Source organism: Chaetodon trifascialis, chromosome 7, assembly GCF_039877785.1.
Source record: "Chaetodon trifascialis isolate fChaTrf1 chromosome 7, fChaTrf1.hap1, whole genome shotgun sequence".
Classification (NCBI taxonomy): domain Eukaryota; kingdom Metazoa; phylum Chordata; class Actinopteri; order Chaetodontiformes; family Chaetodontidae; genus Chaetodon; species Chaetodon trifascialis.
In genome coordinates, this window is record NC_092062.1 from 18,275,692 (window position 1) to 18,296,404 (window position 20,713).

Sequence of the window (20,713 nt, forward strand, 5' to 3'; positions counted from 1 at the left end):
GAGCAGTTATCACACTAACCATTACCTGTCAAGCTCTCCGCTTCAATCTAAGGGTGCATCAATTTTCTGAAGAGGAAATCAAGGGCGAGGAAGAAAAGCAGTCCAGATAAACAGTGACAAAGGCCTCTTTTCTGCTGCTTTTATTTATGATGGGATGTTGCTGTGCGGGGACCAGGGCAAGGGCTTTATCAGACCACCTGATACATCTTTGATAGCCTGGGAGTCTTCACCCTTGATGAAGTGTTGCACTTGCCAAAGAAGATTTCGAACTCAAATGACTTTCCCTCGAAAAACCTGTGTAGATAGGGGAGTCCCTGAACGGCCACACACGGCTGAGTGAAGTGACAGAACAAACAAAGACGCAAGCTTGTGTGTGCATGGAGACTTGTTGGTGGATGACGTGCAAAGCTTGCCTTGGTTTTTTTTTTGCGTTTAGTTTTTTTTTTACGTGTGAGAAAGCGTGAACTCTAAGGAAGATAATTGATGTTTAAATGACATGCAGGTGCCCCCTCCACTATGTCTTTATATAAGGGACCAAACTGTTTATTATAACAATACTTTTGTTCGAGAGGAGTCTTTATGAGAACCTTTGCATAATGCATAAACACTGTTCTATCAAGTAATCAAATCTGTGTTAAATATGACATATCACTCGTGTGATGCTCCGATGAAGATTTAGAGCTGATGATGGTAGTGCCAAAAAATGACACAAAATGAGTACAAAAATAGAATTACACAACATCTAAACAACAGAGACATCCATAAAAGGAAAAATACCAATAAAGGCTGAATTTATTCAGGGTGCTGTCTATCTAATCAATCCACTTGGAGGGTTTATTTTGGTTAAATGATCAGCATCTCCTTTGATCTGCAACGTTTTTCTATAAGAGACACATTTTATTGGTCAAAATAATAAGTGCTTTTTTTCTAATTTGCATATTGTTCATAAAGGGGATACAGACTCCACCTCTAGGCCTCCATTCAGTAGATGTGTTAAATCTATAGGCTCCCAGCATCCTGTGTTGTGTTTGTCCAAACACAGCCTGAGCTGTAGTCTCGCAGTAAATTAATCTTTAGAGAGGCACACTGTGGGTAAACAGATCATGATGTTCTTACTTTAAAACATGAAAATACAAATAACGCAGCAGATTTAAATTCTCCATGTAGACAACAGCGTCTTTCCTATGAAGACGTACAGAAATACCATCAGGAAATAAAGCTCAGTGAATGACAACTCCATTTTGTAATTCCTCCACAGAAATGTGCATCCATGTATGACTGGGATGCATCATAAGACATCATAGCCACTTTAGCTTTAGCACCAGTGTTAAGACTTTATGGTGGGGTGTTAAGGAAGGAGGTGGGACTCTAAGCCAACTGTCCTAATGTTGTGATAGCTCTGTGTGTGCGTGTGTGTGTGTGTGTGTGTGTGTGTGTGTGCACATACTGGTCATACATGCTAAGGGCTCCCATGCTGACAGTTAACTGAGTAGACAGAGAGGAACCATAATTAGATTCATCTACTGGTATTGACAGACGCGACAAGACTCCAGTCTGATCAATACACACACTCACCATATTGTTCCAAATACCAATAACTGTGAATATCCATCTTAACTGCATTAGTTACAGTCAAATAATTAAATGTGGCCTTTTAAACATGGATGATCCCACCTGTCAGATATATATTAGTACATACAGATCCTCGTATCTTCAAAATATTACTTTTTTATTTTAATTGATAGAAAAAAGCAATTGAAACATTCCTCAACAAAGAGATTACTGTATTTCCAGCTAAATAGATTTTCACAGGCTTAATTAAATTTGCCTTAAAGAAACTATAAAAAAACAAAAATCCTGGGTTGATTCAGATGTATCCATCAGTCTCTTTCACAGCTGAATGTGTCCAGTTGTTCAGTATGTGAAGTGATTTGGACCTTGTGGTTTTTACAAGCAACAGTGCACTCAATGGTGGATCTTTTAAAATCACTCTTAGAAAAAAATAAGTATATATATACATACATACATACACACACATATATATATATACACAGTTGATTTTAGAAAAAAAGTCAGGAGCTCCTATTTTTTCCTCTGCATCAGCAATTTTCAGACAATATATCCTCTGTCTTAATCATGTGTTTGTTCTGCTTTATCAGTATGTACATGATATAGTGTTCTTGCATGAATGACTTTGGCCCACCACATCCCGCCCACCAAAAGCTTTCTCGCTGTGAATATCCGACCCTTGAATGGAGAATCCATTATTGACAATACCCAACACTCTCCGACTCCCTGCCATTGACGTTTGACCCCCTCAGTATTTTTTTCTCTATTCAGAATCACTGATAGCCTTTTGTTTGCCATAACTGCCCCACTTATATTTCCACGGACGTAGTCCTGCATTGACGGACTCTTTGGCAGCAATGCAGATAGGCCTCAGTGCATAGCACATAATAGCCACCATCTTTTACCCTTTAACGATGCTGTTAAAATCAGCTCAATGGTGACATCTCAGCAGCCGTCAAGGACATCAATACATATTTTGTGCAATTCCAGGCGGAACTTTAGTTAACTGTTGTGCACAAAAATGAGAGACACGTGATAATTGAGACCAATTAACCAACAATAACCATTGTTCTTACAATCCATGTTGCTATTTATTCTTGGCAATTATTGGTGCCTTAACTAATGACTGAGATGTGCACCACCACATGAAACTGACAAACCTTCTGTTGATCCTGTTGAGAGGATCTTTCACTTTCCTGCACGCTGATTGAGTCACTCTCACTTCCAACTGTCAAACAACAAGCCATTTAAAAACTCAACAATGCTTCATAAAAGGAATATAATGTACAAGACAGGACACTTGACCGGTTGTCATGAACAATTATGTGCTGATTCCCAATGAAACGAAGGTTGAAATGTCATTCGGAAGAAAAAAAAAAAAAAAACAGTTTAAAAGTAAGATATTAAACAAGTGAGAGGTTCCGGAGAATGGATGAGTGAATGTGGTCGTCGCTAACAAACTTGGAGCTTGATGGTTTCAAGTTGTGACAGGTAATTACTCACACTAAGCGCCGGCTGAGAACAGGAGACGCGCTCATATTTGATGAATGATTCACATGTATTTTAATTTCGCATGTCCTCTGACCTCCAGGGCAGGCTAATGTCTTTTGGGTCACCCCCTGCACACTCACAGACACTCTTCTCCTTCGTTCTCTCTGTGAGACACACGCACACACACACACACACACACACACACACACACACACACACACACACACACACACACACGCACACACACACATTGGGAGAGAGAGCTACAGGAGTCACAGTTAATGGGATTACCCCAGCAGTCCTGAGCCATCCCTAACCTCACCTCCAGGTCCCACTGTGGCAATCAGAGGCATCAGCATCCTTAACGCATCATGGAGAGTGCTTGTGATACCACGCTGTGGGGACCTCTGCTCTCTAACCTCTTAACACAGCAGCACTCTAACTGAAGTGACCTCTGCTGCTTTATAAAGCTACCCCCAGAGGAGACCTAAACGCAGCAACCACCAGGTCACAGTATAAGACACCATTAACCCGAAACCTTCGGGCTGGACTCAGTGTGTTTAAAAATCTCTCCTCCGGCAATCACAGCAGCATCAACACCTTGTAGGTTGACCCTGTCACACAGCAGTCCAGATACTTGATCTTTAATGTGAGGGTCACATCTCTAATGGATCTGTACTTGTGCGTCTGCGATATGTGTAGCTGACAATAAAAAGACATGCTAATTTTTATGCTGCTTTGATACTGAAAACACAGGAACGGGTACACATTCCTTCCTATCCACACTCCCAACACGATTACTTAGAAATGAAGCGGAAAATGGAAGCGATTTATTAACGAGACATTAGAGGCACTTTTAATAACCTTCCCATCCTGCTCAGCGGGGAGCTGCGGATTACACCACACAGGTTTCGGTGACACCAGAAAGGAAGTCCCCCGCCGGGTGTGTGAAGAGCGCAGAGGGACACAATACCCAGCCTGGGGTTCTCACATCCCGCTCTGGGCCCTCACCCCAGGGGGAAGGACAATGGGTTAAAAAGGCATGAATGTCCTGCCTATCCAGGATATAATGTAGGTGGCTGCCACTGGGTCTGAATGGCCTGACAGAGCAGCGGAGGGAGAGGCACAAAGAGCCTATAATAAAAGAGATTCCTCGGGTCAGTAAAGCATTGCATTCACTTTGGCCTCCACAGCTCACAGCCTCCCCTCTCACATTCACCTTTAGTCTAAACTGCAACAGCTATAGGCGATATTTAAAACAGCAAATATATCTGTGAAGCGTAAGTGTTGTTTTATTGCCTAGAAATAAATCTGAGTAAAAAAAAAAAAAAATCAACATTTAAATACTTTTAAGGCCCTTATTTAAGAGAGGAAATCAGTTCAAGACAGCAAATATTAATGTTATTCTCAATAACTTTTTTGGCTAATATCATTTTGGCAGACATACTGGTACAAATTGTATGTGATATTTTTACGAGGCAATGTAAGGTGTTCATTGGAGCTTGTTTGAGTGCACTTAAGAAAAAAAAAGAAAACTCCCACTAAAAGTAGAGGAAGGATTAGAGAATTCCACAGTATCAGGTGACATATGTTCGTGCAGACGTGTGAGAAATCAGCAGCTTGATTGTGTCCTTTCAAACACTCACAATTTGTCTAAGCCAAACTTTGGCAATATGCTCAGCTTAAAATTCTTCTTTGGGTGTGCAAATAGTCAAAAGAGTGCATTGATTGATCTTTTATGCAACGAAATAAGGGAGAAAAAAAAAAACACTGATCTAATATATGCAAGTGTCTCCATTGACTGAATGGAGTGAACAATCACTAAAATGCATAACCATTGTCTGATTCACTGGCTGGGACAATCAGATAATGCAAGGAGACAAGGGATGATGCCCACACAGACGCATGCCTTTACTGCACCCTTAATCTAATTAAAGTAAATAAACTTATAACTGATCTCCTTGGTGACAAAACACTGCTGAGGAAGCTAATTTGCTTCCTTGTTGTGGCTCCAGAAACAGATAATACTGTTTTATTACACAAAGGTCACCAGGGAAATTAACTTCTGGGCCAGCAAATAAAAGAAAGACCCGGCACTCGGAATAACAAGTACATACTGATTACATTCAATCATGAGAGTCCCAGTTGGATAGGACACTGACCTTTCTGCTGTCTTGTCGGGAAATAAGATATGTAAACGCAGGATGGGCCACTTACACAGGAGCATCTCTATGTTGTATTGTGGAAACAATCTAGCGAGGCAGCCACTACAAGGGAGATTGGACAAGTTATCCGTTTGAAAGAAGTTTAATTTTAACAGTTGAATAGAGATTCATTGCTTTTTTCAGACCCAAAGAGCACTAAATTGGATTAAGAGCACGCCACTGAATTCACAATGAGTGAACAAAAAAGTTTCACTTTCTTTGTCTCCTATTTACAGCTGAGGTCTCGGGGTATTATTAGTCACCCTCCATTAATTAAGACAATCCAAGTTTTTCCACTTATATGAGATAATTTACCACAAATCGACAAACTAGCAATCATTTGATGATTATCTAAATTTATTTCTGGCATTATTCATTCTCCAACAAACACCAAGCGGGGATGTTTCTTTTATTGTACACTTTCATTTCATTTCGTGCCTCTCCTGCTGGTGCAGTTAGTCACTGTCTCCCTCTTTCTCAATGATTGATGTTTACAGGTCATAGCAATACTCTTAACTCATTAGTTAGAAAGGGAAAGATGGGAGCACTTGCTGGAGTGAGATATTGCAGAGGAACAGAGGGAGCTACTTCAATGGGGAGACAGAGAAACTTAGCATCAGTGTGATAATAGCCCCTGAACTATTGCATGTTTCAATCAATGGAGACAGAAGTAAATAAAAACCAGAGGGGAAGATTCACCGGCATCGATCCCAGCTCAACACAGACCTTGCTGACAATCTATGGTCTGGGCCAGTAATGCTCCCAGTCATCCACAAAATCAATGAAACTCATCCTTTCAATAGCATCCAATTATTAGCACAAAGTAAAGGCAGCCTTCCACAATAAATCAGAAAACTTTATTGAAAAGTGACGCAGACAAGATAAATGCTAATTGGAATGTGAATAATGTGCAATACTAAAAAAAAAATACTGTTAAAACAGTCTCCCAGACGGTCAGCTAGGATGTTTCCAACCCGAGTTGTATGTTATTGGCTGAAAACAATATTTGTGTATGAGAGATGTGATTTTCATCCAGCGGAATGATCCGGATCCATATGGGTTTTAACCTTAGTTACCAGCGATTTCATACAATACTCATCTAAGACTGTGCATCTGTGCAGCACGTAAGAAATGCTCAGAGAAACGTACTTGCTGTTTTAGAAGATGCGGGAATTGGTTATTAAAGGGTCAGTTCATCCAAATTCACAGGTGGAAGAAGTACTCAAATACTACTCTATAAACAAATAAAAGTCCGTCAAAAAAACTAATATAATAAAGGTATCAAAAGTATTCATGATGAAGAATGGCTCCAGTGTTTATTCATATGCAGTTGCATAGTGTTAGTTTAGTGTTGTCCGGGTGGTTTTAACTGCTTCATGTACCGTTGGGTACTTATATGGGCTGCAGGTACTCGTTAATAACACAGCATATTTTATAAACTGATCTTTTTTTGCATATAAAACCTTGATCTGAAAAGTAACTAGTAACTAAAGCTGCTAATTAAATGCAGTGAAGTAAAAAGTCAAATATTAGTAAAGTAGTAACGCATAAAACAGCATAAAATGAAACCACAAGTAGCTAAAATTATACTTAAGTGCAGTATTTGAGTAAATGTACTTTCCACCAGAGCCCAAATTACTAAAGAAAAGATTTTGCCGCCTGCATTTGTTGATATCTGGCCACAAATAAATCAAACATAACTGGAAAAGTAAATCCATGATTCATTTGTCCAGGTTTTGAGATTTCTGCCTCAACCCGTCACGAAGGAGTCGAGCTGAATTTTGTGATTCTCAAAGCAGAGGACACTTGTTACTTTTAGATGAACAGTCTCTTGTCAGTCCAGATATTATGTCCATTTTTGTCCAGGATAATACATAAAACACTCTGTGGACAGTTTTAATTAGAGCTGCTTTCTACCCACAAAATACTCCCCTATTGAAAACACAGCCCTCCCTGTTCAATCTGCTGACTGTGTTCTGTGGGTTATCTGGAGAAATAGAGGCAAAGAGGCTGCTGTTGAATTTTAAACTACAATTTTTCAATGCTGCGAGTGCCGCAAATGAAATTCCAATCACCTCCATTATGTTGTGGTGGTTGTCCAAAATCTCACAGGTGGATAAAACTTGGACAAACTAAACTCTGTAGGGGAAGACACTGCTAGAGGCAAGCGACATGGTTTTTATTTGGGTGCACTGATACTTTAATAATCCATCCCTGCATCATGAGAAGCTAAAAGCACACTTCATCAGCGTGTGATCAAATAATCCAAAGGCCTTCTTTGTCATGTTTCATCGCTTGTGAATAAAATATGTAATTTTGTAATTTGGCTTAACTCATGCTTAAAGCTCGACATCGTAATCAGCTCTATGTGAACTTCACAGGACAGTCCAGTTCTTTTTTGTTTTTTTGTTTTGCACTTGCTTGTGTGCTTTACATTAGGTGAGGGAATATCCAGTATTCCCCTCCGCTGGCCCCCGAGTAATAACCATTAATTTCCCATCATAGTTTGCGTTAATTAAAAAAGCTACAGGTTTAATTGCCGTTAAATGTAATGATGTTAGATCTCATGTTCATGTGTTCAGCTCCACCCATCAGCAGCTCGTTACTCAGACTTGCGGGATTTAATCAGATGGAGAAGGAAGACTTGTCTCTAATTATCTGCTCTGTTTCATCATTTAATCTTACTAAAACAGCTCCTCACATGTGCCGCAGCCTCAACTTATAATAGGTCTTCACCCTGACTGTTGATGAAACACTAAAAAAAACTGTTCTGCTAATGTAATCCTTTGTTTACATAGACGATGTAGTGTGCGTATTCAGAACCACTGTTTATTCCTGGCATATATTTGATAATCCGAGTGAGACATAAAAACTTGATTTGCGATGATTGCCAATCATTGCTCACAATGAGCATGACATCACCAGGAAGTAGGCGCCATGGACTGGCTCTTCAGAACATGTATAATACTGGCTGTCTGGTATTTGGAAAAGCCTAAAAAAGAAAGAAAAAACGACGGTGACCTTTCCTCTGTTGCACAGTTTCCCCTCATGGCACACTCAACATCATTCCTCTTCATTTCGCCATGTTTAAAGCTGTGCATGGAAGGTCCACGTTTGGAGCACGTTGTGGAATTCGTCATGGAAGGCAAAAAAATTCTAACATGCTCGTCTTTTGTCCCAGAAATGGCATCAATTGTCGTCCACTATAATCTGTGTAAAGAGATATGTGCATACGGATGTAGAATCTGTAGACAAGGGGCAGGATTTTGGTATCAGAAGCATTCTGGTTTCCGTTGTCTTTTTTCCTTTTTTACCAATCATGTTTGAGTGGGTTTTGGTTGCATGCCGGTAACCAGTCTGTGTGGAGAGCAAACGAGGCAGAATGCATTGGCTGAAAGGCGATCTCAAAACCCATCCACTATTGTCTTAGCTTTTTTTCATTTGTACTTATCTGCATTCATACGCAGATATCTGTTTATAACGATTAGCTGAAATGTTCAGAGTTAGCTTGGATCTCAAGTTGCTAATCGGACCGTAAGCAATGACCAGCACACAGGAGAGGAAGTCTTGGCCCAGATATCTGTCCATTTTTTGGGTATCCGCTGGCTACACCAGAAACCCCAAAGGATTGGCTGCTGTCTCCAGAGGCTAAATCGTTAGCAAGCGATAACCAATGAGTTCTGAGATGGCGTCCACTATGATGCACTACACAGAATGAAATGAATGTCGACCCCAATGCCCATTTTCTTCCCCGACCCCATGCCCAGCGTCTGCCAGATCCGACTATAATCGAGCTATTGAGCCATAAATTTTTTTTGTGGCTTTGATGCTGACCCAGACTCATTAAGTATTACAGGTATTAAAAAACAATTATCTACCATTCCTCCAAAATGGCTTCCCAGCGCAATGGTCTGCATTGTAATTTAGTCGGGTGCTGCGATAGGGTGCAAAACCAGCTGTTGTTCAGTCATACAGTAAACAGGACAGTACGTGTAGCGAGTGTGGAAGGATCGTGGGTACTACTGCGCTAATTTATGAGCCTTCTCCAAATGTCATAAATCTGCTCTGCTCAACACCTCATCAGCACCACTACTGTTATAGAACAGTGTCTGGTAACTGTGCACACAAGATCAATCAACTCCTCCTCATCCAAAAAGACTTTTGGGTGACCATTTGTAACAGAGAGCTATCAGAGAGCTGTCAATCATGTTTCTCAGCTGCTAAAATGGTTAATATCAACAACAGTAACATTACTTACTTAGAAAGTCCAATACAAAGCGCTAAATGAGACAATAAAAAACCAACATCCTACTGGGGGAAAACGCATGTAATATGTGCATTCCTTGCAGTCACATGACTAGGTGTTTGAGAAGATATAATAAACAGACATCTCGATTTCCAACCATCCGAAGGCCCCTCAACAACCTCATATGAAGAGCGTGGGTTTCTTCCACTGCATTGTCAGATGAGTTGCTGGTGGAGCACACTTGCTTGCAGTATGGAGGGGAAGAAAATCTGATTAAACAATTAGTGTCAATTAGCCCCGACCAAATCATTCTACAAACAATTGGTCTCTAGTGCCTGGCTTAATTACAGGCGACTTTCAGCTCCTTATCATGAGCCCCGTCGCCCGTGATTCATGTCCGACTCACGCCTGTCCCTCAAGCACCATCAATTATCCACCAGTAAACAAATCCACCGGGCAAAAAAAAAAAAAAAAAAAACACAATTCCAGGTCCCAAGCCTGATTAGCATACCTCTCTGTATGCTCCTCAGCTGTTCTGCAACTACAAGTGATGAAATCAGCGATGTGATGAGATGAACAGTACGCTGATAAAAAGATAAGAGGAGATGATAATCAGAATAAGAAAAATAACATGCTTTTGTTAAGGTCTGATTTGAGCTGCAAACACACCAGTTTTCGGAAGGAAGGAGTTCCCCTCAAGGCCGATGCTTGATTGCATACTGGCATATGAAATAAAGTGTATCATGCTATGTTTATATTATGCCCTCATAGCACACGAGTGATGCATTTGATGCCAGTCTGTGGAGAGATAAGCTGTGTGGTTGACAGTGATAACAGGGGGGGATTTTGAAGTTTGATCATGCAAACACAAAGGCATACAGGCACAATCACATCTCAGCATGTGAGGTCAGAGTTTTTGATTTCAACACACAAACACTCACACATACACAGCGAACATGCACAATGTACAAAACGTGTGAAGGGGAGCGACAGCAGGCGCGATGACATGTTAAATTACCCCGGTGATGTATAGCTTAATGAACCCCTTGTGTTGATCACGCTCCACATTAATCAACAGCCATGAACAGATTCCCTTATTTTCTCAATGCTGCCTTGATAAACTGCAATTTCATTTAACCTTGGACAGCAACTTTAATAGCTTCCACAGGACAACTGTCAATACTTCCCTGGGCATACAGTGATTAAATTGCAAGGCGAGAAGTGTGTCCCAGCTTCCTCCTCGCACTCATCCTGCATCTCCCTCTCCTCTTAGCCCCCACCACCACTACCCCCGTTTACTTCAAATCACAATTTGTACTTCACACTTGCACAACCTGCACTTAAAAACCAAAGTCACAACAGACATATTTGGACTCTGCAGTGCAATCACCGGAATAATCTGTTGCTTGTGTGTTGTGTGTTGTGTGTTTTCTCTCGATGCAGACATTCATTTGTCATTGTGGCAACTCACTTTTACCTAATATTAATGCATTTTTATCAACAGAATAACCTGTTGGTTGTCCGTTCTTGCTCATTCAGGTTGGAAAAGCTTAGTATTGGTTGATTTTTCAATGGTAACTCGCGGGCTATGTGTTGCTCATTCTGCGGATAGCGATCATATCTCTTCACTTTAAAATCCCAATTTCTACCGCGGCTGTGAGTGTGGTCAAAACCTTCACACGATGTATAAAACATATTCTGAATAATCATTTTGAAGATGAGAGGTGAGCTAATATTTCCATCACAATTATTTGCCATTTGCGAATTTCATGCTTGTCCGTGAGCTCAGCGGACAGGATGAAACAAGACGGTGACAGGCAGTGACCTGAGCCCTGTCATAATGATTTTCTGTGATATCCTCCACCCTTGTCAATTTAGCATAAATTATCAGCCATGAAAGACCTGCTGGCTGATTAAAACCAATTGTCTGGGTAGGGAAGGACAAGGCAACCTCTTTATTATATGATAAACTAAGTTAATGGAAGAAGACAATCTCCCCTCTGGGAAATCGGACTGACTCTTAATTAAAGCATTGTGTTTTCTCTGCTGGATGTAAGGGCCTTTCTATTATTCCACCATGCACTTGAGTGAAACTTTGAGGATGATGTGATAGATAAACAGAAGCAACATGCCAGGATTCGGGGTTGCAGTTGCTCTTCCTGTGTGAATATCTGACAAGAGAGGAAAAAGGATAACATATTTCTGCAGCTTGCAAATGTAATCAACGCCAATCAGATGACACTCACTCGCAACAAATAATGCAACCGTGTGTTTTAACAGATTTGTTTATCAAAAACACGTGCCTGACACTTGGTAATTACGCTTGATCTCAGAACACATTATCACCTCTTGGAGAACATGTTTCATTATCACATCCACAGCTGAAAAGATTCCAAGTTGTGTGTCACATGTTAAGCAGAGGAAAATCAGTGTTGTCCTGCAGCTTCTTCTCCGCTCTGCAGACAATGCAAGTTTGCCTTACTGTTGTGCTCCTCCGATGACATAACAGAAAAGCAAACATTTCTCTGTTCTGCGCCTCTCGTTGGCTTCCTCCACCCACACTTGAGAGGTGACAGGCGTACAACCCGGACTTCCATTATTATCCAACACAGCAAGAATGCCTCCAGGAGGATAATTACTGAAACTTGAAGAGCCAGGGCTAATCCTAAGTACTTCACTTTGTATGACTGCCTCGCCCGCCTGTCTCTTAGACTGCCGCTCACACTGACAAAGTGCAATGTTGGGCTCAGTGAAAGTCAATAAGAAGACCTCATGGCCCTCAGATGTAGCAGTCAAGCCAAATGGTGGCAAAATACACTGTTATCTCTGTTTATCATAAACAGCCTGTGTTGGAAACGCTGCAATCTATCACTTCAGCCAGGCAAACAAGGGTCCTGGGAAATACAGACCATGGCATCCAACGAGCCAATCCAATAAATGCCTAAATTAATTATTCAGCTAATTTCATTTTGAGTGAGACTTTTGGTGAAAGAAGAACAAACAATCCAGACAGGCTGCAGTAGCACGAATGCAGCCGCTATATAACGTGAACTATGGAGTCCATGCCTGAGAATGTCACTGCCGCTCCTCTTTGACTGACAGGTGCTCAGACGGACCATTAGCACCTGTCTTGATATATTTGCGTGACAAGACACATCCCATGACACCCACTGCAATTCTGAAGATGTTCGTTATTTAACATACAATTATCTTAATATAGGGAGACAAATTATGCTCATCTAAATCACCATTTACATGGTTTCCATGTAAACCAACAACATGACAACTGTGAACAAAGAAGCCTGTGCTGGGCTTGTTAAATATAATAAGCAACTTTAAATGAAAGCTTTTAAACAGACCCAGGAGCCTGACAAGCTCATTTTCTGATTTTACTTTATGTGAGCGTAATAAATATATAAATGTTGACCTACGGGAGGTGGTGAACGCCATCTTGTTTTGATTTTTGCTCCTGAGAGGCACAACTTGAAAAGCTGAGGAGAGCTTTTTTGGCGGCTCTCTCCATTCATCCCAGGAGGAACCAGAGGCTCCCGTCCTGCCAGACAAAGCCAGGAACAGCTGGCTGATCGATACCCGACAAAGGCTCAGAGGTTAGAGCAGTCAAAAGATTGTTAACTAGCCATTTTATTTGCCAGACATTTATATCATTGTTTATGGTTCAGTGCACCCCTTCAGTGCAGGCCATGCTGCACACCTGTGCTTGGAACACTTTCAAGGCCTTTTCACCCACTTTGCATGACCTCATGGGCAAAGGAAAAACGGCATACAGTCTCCTCGATAGACAGATAGATAAACATGGGGGTTTGTTTACTGTTTTTGTCTGCTACATTTACATCATTGATATTCACGTCGCCACATTTTGCATCACTGTCAGCAGCTCATCTGAAAGATAAATAATGAAAATAGCTGACTGGCTATCTATACGAAGGCTTTAGAGAAAAGCATTAATGTGTGTATGTTTTACGCTGAGTGCAATGTGCAGGTGTGAGCGTGCGCTGATGGCAGTGGAGGATGAGGTTGGCCTGTATTTGCACATTCCTGCATATGCATGTGTATTTATGTTTGTGTGAATGTGAGCGTCGGTGTACCATGCATCCCGGCCGGGTAACACATGGCTCTGCTGCCACCACTCTGGCTCGTGTTGTGAGTGTCCCTGCAGGCTGGCAGAGAGGGGAGACCCTCTCTGTGGCTCACCCAGGCGAAGAGGGGCTTCCTGCACATCTTTTGTCACACCATTTGGGCCCTTGTGTCTGTGGCTGCCCCGCTCCGGACCCACTTGGCAGCTCACAGTGCAGACGGACATCTGCTCTTTCCAACCTCCTGGTGAACAGAGAAAACAACAACCAACAGACCCTGCTCTCTTACTCTCTGCTCTGCATACTTTACTGCATAGGGTTACACAGTGTTTGTTAGGACAGTGACAATATTTTGATGCAGCAATAGGAAAAGGAGAAGGGAGAAGGAAAAGCCACATCTATCTATCTATCTATCTATCTATCTATCTATCTATCTATCTATCTATCTATCTATCTATCTATCTATCTATCTATCTATCTATCTATCTATCTATCTATCTATCTATCTATCTATCTATCTATCTATCTAAGGGTGTGCTAAATTTAAAAAAAGGATTGGATGTCTCTTAATTGTTATAAGTTAATATCATGAGTTTTAATATTGTATGCTAACCTTTTATTTCTATTTTAAAAATATCTGCAGATAAAATAAGTAATTATGCAGGTACAGTATGCGCCCTAGCCAAGGGCTGTCTTCTAATTGCTGATGAAAGCCACAAGTGATTACCTTCGGTTTTCTTACAGAAAAATCTTTGATAGGATGGCCTACAGATTATCGCGTTGCTTTGTAAATCTCCACATTAAAGTATACTTCTGCATCTCTGCCTTGACTCCTTTCTCCCGGCTCTCTAAGCGCAGTGATTCTGGAGCACGCAATATTGAACACACTTTGTTCGTGCTCAGCGGCCCAGAATAACTCGGTCATTATGGTGGCGAAAGGGACGGGTTTTGAGTTTGATTTCATGATGGTAATATAGCCCATGTGTGTAGGAGAAGAAAGCCTTCAATGGGGACATCTGTTCAATGCGGCTTACAGTTACAGCCTTGCGTTAAGAACAACCTGTGCACACCATATGAACTAGGAGCGACCCTGAACGCAACAGGCAACAAAAGCTTTTTCTCTTTCTTTTTTCTCTTTTTTTCTTTTTTCTTTTTTGTTTTCGGTGTGTGTGGTGGGGGGGGCTTAGAATAAATTAGACAATCACATTTTGAAGTGCGCGTGGATTAAAAATCTCTTGTACCTCTGTATCTTCGGCAGCAAGACGTTTCCTGTCGAGGAGTTATCACACTGACCTCTGACATCAGTCTTGCTGGTGCGATCATTTAGTAATTTGTCACCAGAGGCCAACGTGTCCCCTGTAGCTGTAGCCCAAACCTTGCTCTCCAAATGCGTAAAATCACTATTGCGCACATATTATGAATGACCATCCCCACTAGGAGGAAGAAGAAGGGGGAAAACCAGATAGCTCACAAACATTTAATTGTTTTAGAATGAAATATACACTGTGATTGTATGTATAAACGATGTGTGTATCTTTCTATCTTTCTATCTACCTGTTAGGGGTTTGGGTGCATGTAGGGGAAACAGAGGTCGGCGGAAATTTTCCAAGTTATTCCTAATTGAATTGCCAGTGTAACATTTATCTGGCATGATCCACAGTCACAGCGGCAGCGGGAGATGTTGTGTTATACTCTGCTGAGAGCAAACGTCGAGGGTCAATCAATGCGCTGCGGAGCGGAGGTGCACGGTATGTAGGTTTTATTCTCCTCATTACTTTGTCACATTTTATTCGCCTTTAAACACGGCTGCATCACGTTCCCGGCTTGCTATGATTTTTCGACAGTATGCGTGATTGGTTAGTTTGACGGAAATATAATAATGGATGAGCAGAAAGCAGATCGATGCAAGTTCTGTCTTATCTCCAACGTCAATAAGCCAAGTGAACGTGTGTGTTTGTGTTTTTATCAACCCCTGTTATCTATAAACCTGCCCTTGTTTTCATCCAAACATATGGCTTACCGTGATTTCTCATTTCCCCTGACATAATTAAATCGACTCTTTACGCGTTTGACACAAGCGCACACACGTTTAAATAATAACTTAAAGGTATAAATGGAATTACGCATTAAATAAATAACACAAAACTGTTAACACTGTCTCTAAATATTGGTTAATACTGGAAACAAGATAACACATGTGTTGTAAGAATAACAATTAAGATAAGTGCATGTAAAATGTTGCTGCATCTATTTATTTATTTTTTAACTGTGCAACATTATGGATAATTTCGGCTGTTTTTTTTTTTTCTTTTCCTTCCGCTCTTTCATTTTTTACACCTGCAGGTAAGGCAGTGTAAATTAATCCAAAAAGCTGTTGTCCAATCCTAGAAACACAAGAATTAATCAGATAGTCCATCTATCACGCTGTGTAATAAAGGAAGCGACATGGGTTAGGCAGATGATGTGATGAATAATCCCTGGTCGTTTTAATTAACTTTTCCCTGTCCTGTAATGACCAAGCTGGTCAACAGACCCGGTCAATAAGCATGTTAATATCAAACAAATAAAAGTGCGGATGATTAAAAACCTCCTGCGTTATTAAATTTGAAATTCAAATGAAATTTATGCTCCCAGTGCACACTGCATGCTAATAGCGCCCACAGAGAGTCCCAGGGTTCAGCACACGTTTTGCCTTCAACTTCTTATTATGTAACAGGAGCTTCCTCTGTAGATTTAACTAAATGTCAGTGTCTCAAAGTGATGAGCCCCTTCAATGTAGCCATCTTAACATTTCATTTTCAGCCTGACGCACAGTGAGATCTTTGAAATAATGTCAGCTAACCTGCGGCACGCAGTCTCCAATGGCTCATTTTGGGGGGGGGGTTTCCAGGCTAATTTTGAGGCCGAAAATGTTCCAAAGTCAACTGCATCGACCCCTCATCATCTTCATCATCATCTGTTGTTTTAAGAGCATCATAAAACGAACAGTCCTCCACCGGAATGCACCATCCAGCAGCTTTAATCAAAACCGTTGAGATAATTGAACACAATTACAGTAATGTGAAAGTTTGAGACGGTGTAATATAGGTGCACGATCAGAACAATGCGGCCTTTGTAGCTTGTGTAATAGTTTGTGTATATTAACTCTTCAGAAGTTAAAACATGCAAAATCCCGCGGGGTAATTTATGCCAGAATCGGTTTCTAATATAAAGAAGATGCTAAAAACACAGGGAGGCTTTGATAGAGTAAAACATCTTAAAAAGATCTGCACTGAAATCTGTAAATACGTACAGGAGTGTGGGATGAAGAGGAGCTGGCCCACTCAGACTTTTCACGCACTTTATATTTGGAGGAAAGAGTTCCCATCAAACTTTTAGAGCATTTAACGACAGCAAGGAGTCATTTCAAAATGGATAAAAAGGAGCTGAAATGTGAGCTGAATTTTATGTACAGTACGATGTTGGCTGCTTTGCCTTTTCTTTTTTCCTTTTTTGTTGCGCGCGGTGCTGTGAAGGCAGTTTGGCCAACCTTTCCATTCGCCACCGGCCTCATCACCCACGTTAACATCACGCCGCTTTCCCTCAAATTTATGGAACGTGATGTTCTGTAAAATTTCAATAAGTGGCCCCTTAATTCCTCCTTCCTAATTCGCTCTCATTTAACTTTACCTTCCTTCCGCTGTCTTTTATTATGGAGGGGGCGGCGGGGAGGAGGTGGCGGAGGGTGGAGAGCTGTCTGAGGCGCTCTATTGATGACCTCACGGTAGTATGTGGCGGTGCGGCGGGACGGAGCCGCTGATTGGTCGCCCGTGTCACAGCGGCACTTCAAAGCCGGAGAGGAGCCTACAATTGTGGAAGAATGGGCGGAACACATCATTGTATTGCACACCTCTAAAAAAAACAGTGCTCTGATTCATAAATATAAAAAGATCCTCTGAGGAGGGCAGTGTTTTTGTGTGATGGCAACTTCACTTCTAGGGGTGAGTCGAAAAGGACTTTCTTACCGGTTTAATTAGTTCTTGTCATTGTCCGGCGGAGGGGGATTAAACTTGCAGCAGTCGCAAAAGTAGCAGCAAAGGCAGTGCGTCGGTTATATTTTCGGGAAGCGGCTCGTATGAGAGAGCTGAGGCTCTTTAGACGGAATATTAAGTTTGTCCTGGTGCTGAAAACACGCATGTTCTCCTTGGTGTCCTGTCTGGCATGCATTTGTAAGCGCAGTGTGTCGCATTTCACTTGTCTGCTTTCTGTTCGTCCAGGTAGGAGGTGATAATAATCTACTGTCATGATTTCCAAACTTTGAATGTCATCTGCTCCAGCTGGGGGAACAGTTTCCTAACTTCTCCTTGTCTTTGGGGCTGAAATGCTGCGCAGAAATGCCTGTCATGAACCTGTGAAACTTGTTAGGCTGAGCGGTCACTCACAGCTTTGTCTTGTCCTTTCAGGAGGAGCCGAGGTTAGGATCGACTCCTTTAGCCATGTTAGCAGCAACATGCAACAAAATAGGGAGTCCGAGCCCTTCACCGTCGACAATTTCGGATAATCCTTCGTCATTTGGAAAAGGCTTCCACCCGTGGAAAAGAGCCACTGCGAGCAGCTGCAGTCTCGGATCCGGCCTATCCGGCTTCGGGGTGTCCCGCAATGGATCCGGCATCTCGGACTCTTTCGGCACCAACAGCTCCACCGGATCCAGTGCCTTTTCCCTCACGTCTGGTACCTCGTCTAGTTCACACTTTGGAAACGATTATTCTGTTTTCCAAGCATCGGTGTCGAGCAGCTCTCAAGAGTCCAGCCACCAGCCGGTTTTCATCTCGAAGGTGCACACCTCAGTGGACAGTTTGCAGGGCATCTATCCGAGGATGAGCGTTGCGCATCCCTACGAGTCCTGGTTCAAATCGTCTCATCCCGGTATCCCCGCAGGAGAGGTCGGAACCACCGGAGCCTCTGCGTGGTGGGATGTGGGAGCGGGATGGATTGATGTTCAGAACCCAAATGGAGCAGCACTACAAACGTCCTTACATTCCGGTGGACTCCAGACCTCCTTGCACTCTCCTCTGGGCGGATATAATTCTGATTACTCGACTTTAAGTCACTCTGCTTTCAGTACAAGTCCCTCTCCACACCTGTTGACAACCGGCCAGCACCTGATGGACGGTTTCAAGCCGGTGTTATCCTCTTATCCGGACACAAGCCCCTCTCCGTTAGCGGGGGCAGGGGGCACTATGCTCTCCGGGGGTCCACCTGCGCCTTTAGCGGGGTCTCCGAGGTCATCTGCCCGGCGATATTCGGGCAGAGCCACCTGCGACTGTCCAAACTGTCAGGAGGCGGAGAGACTGGGACCGGCGGGCGCCAGCCTCCGGAGAAAGGGTCTCCACAGCTGTCACATCCCCGGCTGTGGGAAGGTTTACGGGAAAACGTCGCATCTCAAAGCGCATTTGAGGTGGCACACCGGCGAGAGGCCGTTTGTGTGCAACTGGCTCTTTTGCGGGAAGAGGTTCACGCGCTCCGACGAGCTCCAGCGACATTTACGCACACACACCGGCGAGAAAAGATTCGCCTGTCCGGTGTGCAACAAGAGATTTATGCGGAGCGACCACCTGAGTAAACATGTAAAAACTCACAGCGCCGGGGGATCCGCCGGCTCTGGCTCCGGGGGCAGCGGAGGGAAGAGGGGGAGCGATACCGACAGCGAGCACAGCGCGCCCGGCAGCCCTCCGTGCCATTCCCCCGACCTGTTGCACCCATCTGAGTCAACCCAGGGAGTGGGCATGAACGGCCTCTAAAACCCCCCCTCAGTGAAGTAAAAACTGTAAAGAAAAAAAAAAAAAGTGTTGTGATGGAATTGTCCCAGACGACATGAAATTGGACATACTTTGCGTATGCGAAATGCTTCACGTCCCAAGTGTCGCCATTTAATGAGAAAATACGTTTCTTCGACTTTTTCCCAAGTGTTTAAGACAACTAATTGATTATTTCATAGCTGTACCGTCAGAGACTTCTCATTAATACATCTGCGCTGTGGAAGTGTAATCAAGTTATCGTGGGCACACTGGAGCAGGGCAGAAACTTTCTCTCCTTTCCTGCAGCCTGGTCCTGCTTCATGTTTCTGAGACGCAGAGAAACACTGTTGTGAAAAATGTAGGCCTGCAAAGTTGCGCTCCTGCTGTCACACATGTTGTTCAAAACCAAACTGTGGCACTTTATTATCGAGCAGGAGATATTGTTCTTATTTTCTTTTTCTTTTTTGTTGTCCCTGTGGATGGACTGCTCGGTAGGAACAAATACCTGTAGAGTCCGCTGATAAGTGGGATGAGATGAGTCTCGTTGTATCCGTCTAGTCCCATCAAGCGTTTGATAATGGAGGAGCAGTTGTAGGTTTATATCACATATTGCTATTCACTCCACAGTCTACCATATGTGCGCCAAGTTTGTAAGTAGGCCAGCTGAGGTTACTTGCACTTCACTTGCAAAATGTGTTGTATATAATGAGAAATGTAGGTTAGAATTATTACAGCCCAATGTAAAGGTGAGTAATGTATTTGTCCAGGAGACGATTTTGTATAGGTATTTCTAGTTGTATATGGACTCTAGTAAATATTTGAAAATATACGGAAATGTACTTGGATTTTTCTTTGACATGATATGAAATGTATTGTGGGGAGTTATATTTAACCACGAGTTTTCTTGTATTTAGGGGTCTATCGTTAGGCGCACTTTGAATTTATTTGTATGGTTTTGAAATCATTTACTGTTTTACCCACTCATTTAATTTAAGTACGCATGTTGTAAAGTGATTTTAATTTTACAATATTTTTTTCCCCCCTCCGAGAATGGCTTTTTATGTAAGCCACTCAATAAAGTCAGTATGAATTCAGAAGCAGCTGATCGACTCGGGTTTGTTTGATTGTTGAGTCGATAAAATCTATTTCTGAACGGCAGACCAGAAAGTCTGACATGATAAGATGGCCTCGAATTTATTGCTTTATATTATAACACATTGCGCGGCTTTATAATTTAAAAAATAAATAAACATCATGAGTGCGAAATAATACAGATGCTGCGTTTCATGACCTCCGCGTACAGCTGGTTTTTCAGGCCAGGCTGGGAAAAGG

The 20,713-nt window shown here is 42.3% G+C and overlaps 1 protein-coding gene across 2 annotated transcripts; it reads left to right on the forward strand.

Moving 5' to 3' along the window:
• The first annotated feature begins 17,431 nt into the window (after nt 1–17,431).
• Nucleotides 17,432–20,474, forward strand: sp8b (sp8 transcription factor b). Of its 2 annotated transcripts, none has more exons than XM_070966448.1 (2): nt 17,432–17,584; nt 18,047–20,474. In XM_070966448.1, exons 1-2 carry the CDS (start codon nt 17,564–17,566, stop codon nt 19,382–19,384), a joined length of 1,359 nt encoding a protein of 452 aa, XP_070822549.1. In that variant the 5' UTR covers nt 17,432–17,563; the 3' UTR covers nt 19,385–20,474. The 2 variants fall into 2 exon arrangements, with proteins under 2 accessions (XP_070822549.1, XP_070822550.1); XM_070966449.1 differs by having other exon boundaries at nt 17,505–17,860.
• Nucleotides 20,475–20,713: the final 239 nt, after the last annotated feature.

Bases quoted from the DNA above. Each gene is read 5' to 3' on its own strand.
- sp8b (XM_070966448.1), top strand. From the start codon at position 17,564: ATGGCAACTTCACTTCTAGGG. The intron at 17,585-18,046 runs GTGAGTCGAAAA...TTGTCCTTTCAG, and splicing joins TGGCAACTTCACTTCTAGGG to GAGGAGCCGAGGTTAGGATC.